Raw genomic sequence first — 14,261 nt, forward strand, 5'->3', positions numbered from 1 at the left:
TCTTTGTGTCCCTGATTTACATTGCAATGGAAAGTTAGCTTGTGTTATTTGTGTGGAGAGAGTGGCCTGCAGGCAGTTTTTCTAAGTGAGTGTGAATGTTCAGGAGTGTGTGAGATTCCTCAGTACTGCCCTGCAGTCAGGAGCTCTCCAGTCCTTTTATCTCAGGGGCAGCTCATGTGCAGGGTGCAGGGTGTGTGCCTCAGTACTGCCCTGCAATTAGTAGCTCTCCAGTCCTCTCCAGTCCTCTCCTCTCAGGGGCTGCTTGTGTGCAGGGTGCAGGGTGTGTGTCTCAGTACTGCCCTGCAGTCAGGCGCTCTCCAGTCCTCTCCAGTCCTCTCCTCTCAGGGGCTGCTTGTGTGCAGGGTGCAGGGTGTGTGTCTCAGTACTGCCCTGCAATCAGGAGCTCTCCAGTCCTCTCCAGTTCTCTCCAGTCCTCTCCTCTCAGGGGCTGCTTGTGTGCAGTGTGTGTGCCTCAGTACTGCCCTGCAATCAGGAGCTCTCCAGTCCTCTCCTCTCAGGGGCTGCTTGTGTGCAGGGTGCAGGGTGTGTGTCTCAGTACTGCCCTGCAGTCAGGCACTCTCCAGTCCTCTCCAGTCCTCTCCTCTCAGGGGCTGCTTGTGTGCAGTGTGTGTGCCTCAGTACTGCCCTGCAATCAGGAGCTCTCCAGTCCTCTCCAGTCCTCTCCAGTCCTCTCCTCTCAGGGGCTGCTTGTGTGCAGGGTGCAGGGTGTGTGTCTCAGTACTGCCTTGCAGTCAGGCACTCTCCAGTCCTCTCCAGTCCTCTCCTCTCAGGGGCTGCTTGTGTGCAGGGTGCAGGGTGTGTGTCTCAGTACTGCCCTGCAATCAGGAGCTCTCCAGTCCTCTCCAGTCCTCTCCAGTCCTCTCCTCTCAGGGGCTGCTTGTGTGCAGGGTGCAGGGTGTGTGTCTCAGTACTGCCCTGCAATCAGGAGCTCTCCAGTCCTCTCCAGTCCTCTCCAGTCCTCTCCTCTCAGGGGCTGCTTGTGTGCAGGGTGCAGGGTGTGTGTCTCAGTACTGCCCTGCAATCAGGAGCTCTCCAGTCCTCTCCAGTCCTCTCCTCTCAGGGGCTGCTCGTGTGCAGGGTGTGTGTCTCAGTACTGCCCTGCAGTCAGGAGCTCTCCAGTCCTCTCTGTGCTCAGTGGGGGCTCCTCCTCTTCGTGCAGTGGGTTTTTGTTCAGCACGGGGTGGGTGGGGTTCCTGTTGAAGCCCGGGCCCTTGCTCTCAGGCTCCTCAAATGCAGCAGCAGGAAGGCTGCTGGTGCTCCCATTGATGTAGACAGTGCTGGACAGGGTCTGGCAGGGCTCCTTGCTGTCTGCAGAGACAAACAGACCTGTTAGGAAGGACATACACCTCCCCACAAGTAGCATGTTCAAAATACAGTGATACTGATTTTCACTATTCAAAGTGTGATGTTTCACCTTGGTTATCATTTATTAATGCTTTGACGATGAGTTTGATTCTGCACAGCAGTTTATACTGAAATCTCTGAGAGAATGTGATTCTGCACAGCAGTTTATAATGAACTCTCTGAGAGAATGTGATTCTGCACAGCAGTTTATAATGAACTCTGAGAATGTTCACCAGGACTAGAGGATACAGTTGCACACAGACTCAGTGCAGGGCGTAGACAGGACTAGAGGATACAGTTGCACACAGACTCAGTGCAGGGTGTAGACAGGACTAGAGGATACAGTTGCACACAGACTCAGTGCAGGGCGTAGACAGGACTAGAGGATACAGTTATACACACAGACTCAGTGCAGGGCGTAGACAGGACTAGAGGATACAGTTGCACACAGACTCAGTGCAGGGCGTAGACAGGACTAGAGGATACAGCTGCACACAGACTCAGTGCAGGGCGTAGACAAGACTAGAGGATACAGTTATACACACAGACTCAGTGCAGGGGCAGACAGGACTAGAGGATACAGTTGCACACAGACTCAGTGCAGGGCGTAGACAGGACTAGAGGATACAGTTGCACACAGACTCAGTGCAGGGCGTAGACAGGACTAGAGGATACAGTTGCACACAGACTCAGTGCAGGGCGTAGACAGGACTAGAGGATACAGTTATACACACAGACTCAGTGCAGGGCGTAGACAGGACTAGAGGATACAGTTATACACACAGACTCAGTGCAGGGCGTAGACAGGACTAGAGGATACAGTTGCACACAGACTCAGTGCAGGGGCAGACAGTACTAGAGGATACAGTTATACACACAGACTCAGTGCAGGGCGTAGACAGGACTAGAGGATACAGTTGCACACAGACAGTATAGGGGTTAGGAGACACTTATTTAGAGTGGGGAGTTTATGGAGAGGTTACCAAGCCAGGTCAGGGTTCTTTAAACTGGGATGAATCACTTGCTAGGAACTGAACCACCTCCTCCTTGTGTAAGCCTCTTGTGTTCTTCTGTACTAACCCTCTCAGATTCTCTCTGGGTGCTGTGTGCTCTTCCAGCTGGCTGTGCTCATTGCAGGGAGTTTAAAGGGATTCAAACCCAGCCTGTGCTGTACCCCCTGCCCTACCTGCGATGGAGACGACGGTGTGCCCCCGGCCCGCCTCCTCGGTGTGGGGGCTGGGGATGGGTACCTCTGGTTTGGGCTTGCGGGTGCCCAGCATGTAGGGGTGCACGTCCAGGGAGAAGTGCCTCGAGTGCTTCTTCTCAATCCCTCTGCCGACACCGACGGAGCTGAGAATCCCTGCTGCAAAGACAGAGAACATTGCAGTGTGGAAATAGACTCCTATTGCACATCAGTGTCACCTATTCCAGGGTTTAATATGCACCTGCCTAGCCCCAGTGTACAGGTAACAAGCTCAGGTGTGTCTTACTAAACCCACAGCAAAACCTGGAAGCAATCAAACTGCTCTGCAAAGGGAGTCTTATTTCGATCCGTGAATTCTGCATGTACCTGCCTGCCTTTAACCCCTGTAATAGCCATCCCTAATCAAACTCCCCAGACCCAACTTCATGACATAAACCACAAGAACCTGCTGGACATGGATCCACGAGCCCCAGTCTCTCTTTAGAGGCTTGGAGTTATAACTGCAGCTCTCCCAGTCTGTTAGCTATGAGCATGCCTCTCTGTCAGCTCCCATCACTCCTGTTAACTTAACTCAAACATCAGACCCTCAGATTTTTCTCAATTATAGTTCAGTCCTTTAACTGGAAATTTGCCCTTTGGCTCTAACCCTAATTGCTCGCTCACTTGGTCCCTGCCCTGCCCTCCCCTCCCCTCTCCTATCCCCTCCCCCTCCCTCTCCGGGTACCTTTAGTGCTGGGCGTTTGTTGTGTGCTCTTGGCGCTGGACTCCAGTAGGGGTGCTATGAGGGTGTCCGCCGTGGTTTTGCGACGGACGGGTTTGGGTTTGTCAGGCTTGCTGTTGTTCTCCACTCTCATGAGGGCGAGCGGCTCTTTGAAGGACTGGGGCAGAGGGCTGGAGCTCGGGATCCACTTCATCTTCTTGCGGGGTCTCTTGATGACTCCCAGCTCCCCCTCTGTGAAAGCTGCTGGGTCCACGCTGGGGTCCACAGTCTGGATCCCTGAGTCCCGCATGGTGGGCGTGGCGTCATGATTGGACTGGGCCAGCGCAGCCAGGAGCTGGCGGACCACGTTGTCGTACATGAGGTCGCTCTCATTGGTGATAAAGTCCAGCCGGTTCAGGGACTTGATGTGGTCGCGGTTCTCATTGCAGAACATGGCCAGGATGTTGATGTCGCAGAACTGGGACTTCTGCCACTGCCGCTTGGTCTTGATGCCCACCTTGTGCAGCTTGTCGAAGATGAAGTTGGACTTGCGCACGATGAACAGGTGCAGCAGGTTCACCAGGATGATGAGGTCGATGAAGCTCAGTAGAGAGATGTCCACCGCGGACAGGATCCTCTGCAGCTGCACAGCCGGGAGCTTGCAGTTCACATGGATGACCAGCGGGGGGGCGCTGCTCACGTCGGGGGGCTCTCCCAGTGCGCAGGTGAACTCGTTCTGCCTCTGCGTGGCGTAGTAAGTGGAGAGGTAGGAGATGGGGATGGAGCTCAGGAAGACGATCACCAGGTGGCGCGCCAGGTACAACTTGGCCAGGAAGTTGCTCTGGCCGCGGCGCTCCAGGTACTTCTCAAACAGGTTCTGCTCGGGACTCTTCTCCTTCTCCGCGTCCTCGATGATCTCCCTGCGCTCCCGCTCTGTGATGCCGGGCCCCTTCGACTGGATCTGCTTCTCAATCTTGGGGGCCCTCCCCTCGGCTGCCCGGTGGTAGCAGTTGTCAATCTCGTGCAGCAGGAAGTTGAGCTCGGAGGTGAGGCGTGTGGAGGTCATGAACTCCCAGCCCAGCGCCGGGATGTACATGATGCCAGCAAAGGCCAGCAGGGCATATGGGAGGAACTTGTGTTGGAACAGAGAGAGTCTGAGCGCGGGCTCCACCCCCGGGACAGCGTCTCGCAGCTCCGTCCAGCAGTACCCCCGGGCGTACAGGGCCTGGTCCCTCGTGAAGTTGTGCGGAGTGTAGCAGTAGATTGACTCTTCTGCAGAACAGACATAAACAGGCACAGCTTAGAGCAAATGAGCTGCAAGCTCTGTGGAATGAAACATTTCAAACAGATGCAGATCTGTGGAATGAAAGCTCACAAGCGATGCTTCAGAAAGGACTGTTCGTTCAGAGGCTTACCCAATGATTAACAGTGTGTCTCGTAATTAATCAGACAGGCTGTTTGTGTCAGATTGTACTGTAGTGTAGTGTCTCTCCTGTACAAACCCCTGTGCAGGGTGTAGTGTCTCTCCTGTACAAACCCCTGTGCAGGGTGTAGTGTCTCCTGTACAAACCCCTGTGCAGGGTGTAGTGTCTCCTGTACAAACCCCTGTGCAGGGTGTAGTGTCTCCTGTACAAACCCCTGTGCAGGGTGTAGTGTCTCCTGTACAAACCCCTGTGCAGGGTGTAGTGTCTCCTGTACAAACCCCTGTGCAGGGTGTAGTGTCTCTCCTGTACAAACCCCTGTGCAGGGTGTAGTGTCTCCTGTACAAACCCCTGTGCAGGGTGTAGTGTCTCCTGTACAAACCCCTGTGCAGGGTGTAGTGTCTCCTGTACAAACCCCTGTGCAGGGTGTAGTGTCTCTCCTGTACAAACCCCTGTGCAGGGTGTAGTGTCTCCTGTACAAACCCCTGTGCAGGGTGTAGTGTCTCCTGTACAAACCCCTGTGCAGGGTGTAGTGTGTCTCCTGTACAAACCCCTGTGCAGGGTGTAGTGTCTCCTGTACAAACCCCTGTGCAGGGTGTAGTGTCTCCTGTACAAACCCCTGTGCAGGGTGTAGTGTCTCCTGTACAAACCCCTGTGCAGGGTGTAGTGTCTCCTGTACAAACCCCTGTGCAGGGTGTAGTGTCTCCTGTACAAACCCCTGTGCAGGGTGTAGTGTCTCCTGTACAAACCCCTGTGCAGGGTGTAGTGTCTCCTGTACAAACCCCTGTGCAGGGTGTAGTGTCTCCTGTACAAACCCCTGTGCAGGGTGTAGTGTCTCCTGTACAAACCCCTGTGCAGGGTGTAGTGTGTCTCCTGTACAAACCCCTGTGCAGGGTGTAGTGTCTCCTGTACAAACCCCTGTGCAGGGTGTAGTGTCTCCTGTACAAACCCCTGTGCAGGGTGTAGTGTCTCCTGTACAAACCCCTGTGCAGGGTGTAGTGTCTCTCCTGTACAAACCCCTGTGCAGGGTGTAGTGTCTCCTGTACAAACCCCTGTGCAGGGTGTAGTGTCTCCTGTACAAACCCCTGTGCAGGGTGTAGTGTCTCCTGTACAAACCCCTGTGCAGGGTGTAGTGTCTCCTGTACAAACCCCTGTGCAGGGTGTAGTGTCTCCTGTACAAACCCCTGTGCAGGGTGTAGTGTCTCTCCTGTACAAACCCCTGTGCAGGGTGTAGTGTCTCTCCTGTACAAACCCCTGTGCAGGGTGTAGTGTCTCCTGTACAAACCCCTGTGCAGGGTGTAGTGTCTCCCTGTACAAACCCCTGTGCAGGGTGTAGTGTCTCTCCTGTACAAACCCCTGTGCAGGGTGAGTGTCTCTCCTGTACAAACCCCTGTGCAGGGTGTAGTGTCTCCTGTACAAACCCCTGTGCAGGGTGTAGTGTCTCCTGTACAAACCCCTGTGCAGGGTGTAGTGTCTCCTGTACAAACCCCTGTGCAGGGTGTAGTGTCTCCTGTACAAACCCCTGTGCAGGGTGTAGTGTCTCCTGTACAAACCCCTGTGCAGGGTGTAGTGTCTCCTGTACAAACCCCTGTGCAGGGTGTAGTGTCTCCTGTACAAACCCCTGTGCAGGGTGTAGTGTCTCCTGTACAAACCCCTGTGCAGGGTGTAGTGTCTCCTGTACAAACCCCTGTGCAGGGTGTAGTGTCTCTCCTGTACAAACCCCTGTGCAGGGTGTAGTGTCTCTCCTGTACAAACCCCTGTGCAGGGTGTAGTGTCTCTCCTGTACAAACCCCTGTGCAGGGTGTAGTGTCTCCTGTACAAACCCCTGTGCAGGGTGTAGTGTCTCTCCTGTACAAACCCCTGTGCAGGGTGTAGTGTCTCCTGTACAAACCCCTGTGCAGGGTGTAGTGTCTCTCCTGTACAAACCCCTGTGCAGGGTGTAGTGTCTCTCCTGTACAAACCCCTGTGCAGGGTGTAGTGTGTCTCCTGTACAAACCCCTGTGCAGGGTGTAGTGTCTCCTGTACAAACCCCTGTGCAGGGTGTAGTGTCTCCTGTACAAACCCCTGTGCAGGGTGTAGTGTCTCCTGTACAAACCCCTGTGCAGGGTGTAGTGTCTCTCCTGTACAAACCCCTGTGCAGGGTGTAGTGTCTCTCCTGTACAAACCCCTGTGCAGGGTGTAGTGTCTCCTGTACAAACCCCTGTGCAGGGTGTAGTGTCTCCTGTACAAACCCCTGTGCAGGGTGTAGTGTCTCTCCTGTACAAACCCCTGTGCAGGGTGTAGTGTCTCCTGTACAAACCCCTGTGCAGGGTGTAGTGTCTCCTGTACAAACCCCTGTGCAGGGTGTAGTGCAGGGTAGTCTGGACTGCGCAGTGAATCTCATACTCATTTCATAGACACTTCATTTCTACTGCACTTTCTGTTGAGTAATTGCTTCATAAAAGGTTTGTAAAGTGCATCTCAGTGTTACTATTAAAAGCAAATGTCTTATATCATCTACAGCAGCCTTTCACAGTCAGAGCCTTCCCCTCCCTTCACAGCTGTAATGTAGGCTGCATCCTGACTCAGCATCGCAGTGCCCCCTACAGGGAGGAATGCACAGAGCTGGCAGCAGCAGGGATCCCTCCTCGTTCACTGTTGCTGGGTTACTCACCCGGGGAGTCTGCTTCAAGCTGGCTTCCAGTGAGGGAGGGAGCACCGCTCAGTGAGTCTCACCTGCGAAGTTCCTGGTGAAGAGCAGTGTGACGAGGACGATGGGGATGAGAACGGTTCCCATGGTGACGACACGGTCGAAGGGCAGCTCCAGTTTGATATGAACCAGGAGCCCCGCCAGCGGCCCGGCCCGGTCATCCTGCTGCCCCGGCAGGATGAGCTCCCGCAGCTTCTCCCCGGCGAGCAGAGCCGTGGCCATGTCGGGGTTCTGCTCGATGATGTGCTGCATTCACCTGGGGGGGGGGGGGGGGGGGGGGCACCGCTGCACTGCCTGCGTCTGAATCCTTCTGTGAGCCCAGGAGCCTCAAAACATCAACGCTGCAACACAGACACTGCTGAACACAGACACACCATCCCCATTCCACAACAGAGACACTGCTGAATACAGACACACCATCCCCATTCCACAACACTGACACTGCTGAACACAGACACCATCCCCATTCCACAACACAGACACTGCTGAACACAGACACACCATCCCCATTCCACAACACTGACACTGCTGAACACAGACACCATCTCCATTCCACAACAGAGACACTGCTGAACACAGACACACCATCCCCATTCCACAACACACACACTGCTGAACACAGACACACCATCCCCATTCCACAACACTGACACTGCTGAACACAGACACACCATCCCCATTCCACAACACACACACACTGCTGAACACAGACACACCATCCCCATTCCACAACAGAGACACTGCTGAACACATACACACCATCCCCATTCCACAACACACACACACACTGCTGAACACAGACACACCATCCCCATTCCACAACAGAGACACTGCTGAACACAGACACACCATCCCCATTCCACAACACAGACACTGCTGAACACAGACACACCATCCCCATTCCACAACACAGACACTGCTGAACACAGACACACCATCCCCATTCCACAACACTGACACTGCTGAACACAGACACACCATCCCCATTCCACAACACTGACACTGCTGAACACAGACACACCATCCCCATTCCACAACACTGACACTGCTGAACACAGACACACCATCCCCATTCCACAACACAGACACTGCTGAACACAGACACACCATCCCCATTCCACAACACAGACACTGCTGAACACAGACACACCATCCCCATTCCACAACACAGACACTGCTGAACACAGACACACCATCCCCATTCCACAACACTGACACTGCTGAACACAGACACACCATCCCCATTCCACAACACTGACACTGCTGAACACAGACACACCATCCCCATTCCACAACACAGACACTGCTGAACACAGACACACCATCCCCATTCCACAACACTGACACTGCTGAACACAGACACACCATCCCCATTCCACAACACTGACACTGCTGAACACAGACACACCATCCCCATTCCACAACACTGACACTGCTGAACACAGACACACCATCCCCATTCCACAACACACACACTGCTGAACACAGACACACCATCCCCATTCCACAACACAGACACTGCTGAACACAGACACACCATCCCCATTCCACAACACTGACACTGCTGAACACAGACACACCATCCCCATTCCACAACACTGACACTGCTGAACACAGACACACCATCCCCATTCCACAACACTGACACTGCTGAACACAGACACACCATCCCCATTCCACACACAGACACTGCTGAACACGGACACACCATCCCCATTCCACAACACTGACACTGCTGAACACGGACACACCATCCCCATTCCACAACACACACACTCTGCTGAACACAGACACACCATCCCCATTCCACAACACACACACTGCTGAACACAGACACACCATCCCCATTCCACAACACACACACTGCTGCTGAACACAGACACACCATCCCCATTCCACAACACAGACACTGCTGAACACAGACACACCATCCCCATTCCACAACACACACACTGCTGAACACAGACACACCATCCCCATTCCACAACACACACACTGCTGAACACAGACACACCATCCCCATTCCACAACACACACACTGCTGAACACAGACACACCATCCCCATTCCACAACACACACACTGCTGAACACAGACACACCATCCCCATTCCACAACACACACACTGCTGAACACAGACACACCATCCCCATTCCACAACACTGACACTGCTGAACACAGACACACCATCCCCATTCCACAACACAGACACTGCTGAACACAGACACACCATCCCCATTCCACAACACACACACTGCTGAACACAGACACACCATCCCCATTCCACAACACAGACACTGCTGAACACAGACACACCATCCCCATTCCACAACACAGACACTGCTGAACACAGACACACCATCCCCATTCCACAACACACACACTGCTGAACACAGACACACCATCCCCATTCCACAACACAGACACTGCTGAACACAGACACACCATCCCCATTCCACAACACAGACACTGCTGAACACAGACACACCATCCCCATTCCACAACACTGACACTGCTGAACACAGACACACCATCCCCATTCCACAACACACACACACACTGCTGAACACAGACACACCATCCCCATTCCACAACACAGACACTGCTGAACACAGACACACCATCCCCATTCCACAACACTGACACTGCTGAACACAGACACACCATCCCCATTCCACAACACAGACACTGCTGAACACAGACACACCATCCCCATTCCACAACACAGACACTGCTGAACACAGACACACCATCCCCATTCCACAACACTGACACTGCTGAACACAGACACACCATCCCCATTCCACAACACAGACACTGCTGAACACAGACACACCATCCCCATTCCACAACACACACACTGCTGAACACAGACACACCATCCCCATTCCACAACACTAACACTACTGAACACAGACACACCATCCTCATTCCACAACACACACACTGCTGAACACAGACACACCATCCCCATTCCACAACACTGACACTGCTGAACACAGACACACCATCCCCATTCCACAACACACACACACACTGACTGCTGAACACAGACACACCATCTCCATTCCACAACACTGACACTACTGAACACAGACACACCATCCTCATTCCACAACACACACACACTGCTGCTGAACACAGACACACCATCCCCATTCCACAACACAGACACTGCTGAACACAGACACACCATCCCCATTCCACAACACAGACACTGCTGAACACAGACACACCATCCCCATTCCACAACACAGACACTGCTGAACACACACGCATGATGTCACAATGACCTACAGTGGACTGCAGCAGATCTAGAGGAAGCCTGAGCCCTTGCAGTTGAGCAGCTGGTTCAAAGCATCCATGTGAATCTCCCTCTATCCTGCTACATGTAACACAGCCACAGCTGCTAATCTCCAGCAGGAGCACAGCTGCATCTGAGGACAGGCGCTGAGCCTCAGTGTGCCAGGAGTCCTGCTAGAGGAACTGGAGCGCCCAGCCAGGGACCCACTGTCATTAACCTTGAGGTAAACAACCTCAAATAATACTAACAAAACACTTTCATTTCTATTATAATGTATGTCAATATTACTTTTAAATAAACGGAGCATTAAAATGCATTATTAATGCTGCATCACAGTGCTGATGCGCTGCAGACATGGTAGAGTCAGCACTTCCACAGCAGTGTCACGACCAGCGCAGAGTACAGCTGCTCGCTTCATAACAATCTCTGACTGTGAGGCGCTTTGAAAAACGCGCTGCATACCTTTGGTTAAGAGCTGTGTTTAACGTGTTGCTATAGCAATATTATATGGAAAAACAATTGGAGAGGAATAATGACTTATATCTAGGATAGCGTTACCGTTATTTCAACTACAGCTACAATGCTACAGGCACCCCGAACAGCAGCATTACAGGGCTATACAGCTGTGTTTAAATAGATTTTAAATTATTGATCAGCACTACAGGGCTATACAGCTGTGTTTAAATAGATTTTAAATTATTGATCATTGATCAGCACTACAGGGCTATACAGCTGTGTTTAAATAGATTTTAAATTATTGATCAGCACTACAGGGCTATACAGCTGTGTTTAAATAGATTTTAAATTATTGATCAGCACTACAGGGCTATACAGCTGTGTTTAAATAGATTTTAAATTATTGATCAGCACTACAGGGCTATACAGCTGTGTTTAAATAGATTTTAAATTATTGATCAGCACTACAGGGCTATACAGCTGTGTTTAAATAGATTTTAAATCATTGATCAGCACTACAGGGCTATACAGCTGTGTTTAAATAGATTTTAAATTATTGATCAGCACTACAGGGCTATACAGCTGTGTTTAAATAGATTTTAAATTATTGATCAGCACTACAGGGCTATACAGCTGTGTTTAAATAGATTTTAAATTATTGATCAGCACTACAGGGCTATACAGCTGTGTTTAAATAGATTTTAAATTATTGATCAGCACTACAGGGCTATACAGCTGTGTTTAAATAGATTTTAAATTATTGATCAGCACTACAGGGCTATACAGCTGTGTTTAAATAGATTTTAAATTATACAGGGCTATACAGCTGTGTTTAAATAGATTTTAAATCATTGATCAGCACTACAGGGCTATACAGCTGTGTTTAAATAGATTTTAAATTATTGATCAGCACTACAGGGCTATACAGCTGTGTTTAAATAGATTTTAAATCATTGATCAGCACTACAGGGCTATACAGCTGTGTTTAAATAGATTTTAAATTATTGATCAGCACTACAGGGCTATACAGCTGTGTTTAAATAGATTTTAAATTATTGATCAGCACTACAGGGCTATACAGCTGTGTTTAAATAGATTTTAAATTATTGATCAGCACTACAGGGCTATACAGCTGTGTTTAAATAGATTTTAAATTCCTCAACCAGCACTACAGGGCTATACAGCTGTGTTTAAATAGATTTTAAATTATTGATCAGCACTACAGGGCTATACAGCTGTGTTTAAATAGATTTTAAATTATTGATCAGCACTACAGGGCTATACAGCTGTGTTTAAATAGATTTTAAATTATTGATCAGCACTACAGGGCTATACAGCTGTGTTTAAATAGATTTTAAATCATTGATCAGCACTACAGGGCTATACAGCTGTGTTTAAATAGATTTTAAATTATTGATCAGCACTACAGGGCTATACAGCTGTGTTTAAATAGATTTTAAATTATTGAACAGCATCAGGGTTGGAAAGACCACTGTTTAAACAGATCTTAAATTCTTGCATTACTGTACAAACTCCCCTTCGCGCTGGTGCGGCAGCTGCATATCAAACATTGCATCAGATTAGTTACTTACAAACACGCTCTGCTACACTAGACTGGCAACGATACAGCATAGACCGGAGAACTATGAAAGTGGTATCGATGTCGAGAAGTCTCTGCATCCTGCAAAACGAGTGCATTGCCTGCGTCAGAACAATGCTCCCAAGAACGATCATATTTAATACTACAGAAAATAATGCTTTTCATTTAAAGATTTTCATCGTCTTGGGAATTTCCACAGAATCTCCTCGATTACAGTAACCGGCCAGTAAGAATACTGGAGAAGAGAAAGCAGAAGACGATGCCCTGTAGTGGCAATCTCATACTTTGAAATGATCTTCAGGGATTGACTGCAGTTTGCAGCACCATGCCTCACGCACAATGGGTTAAGTGTATTTCAATGTCGTTCGTCTTGCCACTGCAAGCCTGCATTAAATAAACCGTAGCAACAGCGAGACATCAGCTTACCCAGGCTGCCCTTCGGCGGGGAGCGAGTTCATCTGCAGTGCGGTGTATCCGGCACCAGCGAGTTCCGCTCAATGTTAATGTTGCTCATCTGCATCGCTTCGTCACCAAGCTATCCGTTCAGCCACATTCCGAAATGCACTATGTTTGAAAGCGATCCATGTCAGTCAGTATTTTAAACAGATACTGGTGTATTTACTGTGCAGTGGTGTTCAGCTCAGGGCTAACCCCGTATGGTTTGTAAGCGCCTCCCTTCGGAGCTGCGGAAATCATTTCGCGGCGGAGCTGTCCAGCGCTTCAGCAGCTAGCGGGTTTCACGCGTGAAGGGTGCTGCTGGTGGGGCGGCGGCGGGACAGGGCGCCGGGAGCCTTCTGTGCTCCAGTAGCAACAGCGGCAGCGTTAGAGGACAGGGAGAGGGGCTTCTACTCCTAGCCACAAAGTAATCACTCTCTCCGGGGCAGATGATCGCGACCCTGGGGGAGGAGGAGTAGGGAACAAGGCGTGACATAATTCTCAGGGCAAATGAGCACACACAGACACGCGCACACACACACACACACACACACACACACACACACACACACACACACACACACACACACACACACACACACACACACACACACACACACACACACACACACACACACACACACACACACACACACACACACACACACACACACACACACACACACACACACACGAGCGCGCACGCACACACACACACACACACACGCACACACACACACACACACACACACACACACGCACGCACACGCACACGCGCACACACACACACACACACACACACACACACGCACACACACACACACACACACACAACACACACACACACACAGCGCACACACACACACACACACACGCGCACACGCACACACACACGAGCGCCCACACAGGCGCAGGTGCGGCTGCTTGTTCACTGTGCTTATTCCCTCTCCCTCCTTGTATCGATGTTTAACTTTGCTTTTCCTGCTTTCTCTCTCGATACACGAAGCGTCACTGCTTCTGGGTTGTCTCCTGTAAACAGCCGGGGACCCCGTGGGTCTGGCTGTCTGCCGATCTCTTGGGCTGCCGTG

At 51.1% G+C, this 14,261-nt stretch overlaps 1 protein-coding gene across 3 annotated transcripts; it reads right to left on the minus strand.

The window, feature by feature from the left end:
* Window positions 1-1,104: 1,104 nt before the first annotated feature.
* Window positions 1,105-13,687, minus strand: panx2 (pannexin 2). 3 transcript variants are annotated; one of them, XM_041258399.1, is made up of 5 exons: window positions 13,165-13,687; window positions 7,406-7,720; window positions 3,294-4,541; window positions 2,552-2,728; window positions 1,105-1,329 (listed from the first exon to the last, which is right to left on the minus strand). In XM_041258399.1, the coding sequence occupies exons 2-5, from the start codon at window positions 7,629-7,631 to the stop codon at window positions 1,109-1,111; spliced, it is 1,872 nt and encodes a 623-aa protein (XP_041114333.1). In that variant the 5' UTR covers window positions 7,632-7,720; window positions 13,165-13,687; the 3' UTR covers window positions 1,105-1,108. The 3 variants fall into 3 exon arrangements, with proteins under 3 accessions (XP_041114333.1, XP_041114335.1, XP_041114334.1); XM_041258401.1 differs by lacking the exon at window positions 13,165-13,687 and adding an exon at window positions 12,731-13,077; XM_041258400.1 differs by lacking the exon at window positions 13,165-13,687 and adding an exon at window positions 10,676-11,370.
* Window positions 13,688-14,261: the final 574 nt, after the last annotated feature.

This window comes from Polyodon spathula, chromosome 8, assembly GCF_017654505.1.
Source record: "Polyodon spathula isolate WHYD16114869_AA chromosome 8, ASM1765450v1, whole genome shotgun sequence".
Classification (NCBI taxonomy): Eukaryota; Metazoa; Chordata; class Actinopteri; order Acipenseriformes; family Polyodontidae; genus Polyodon; species Polyodon spathula.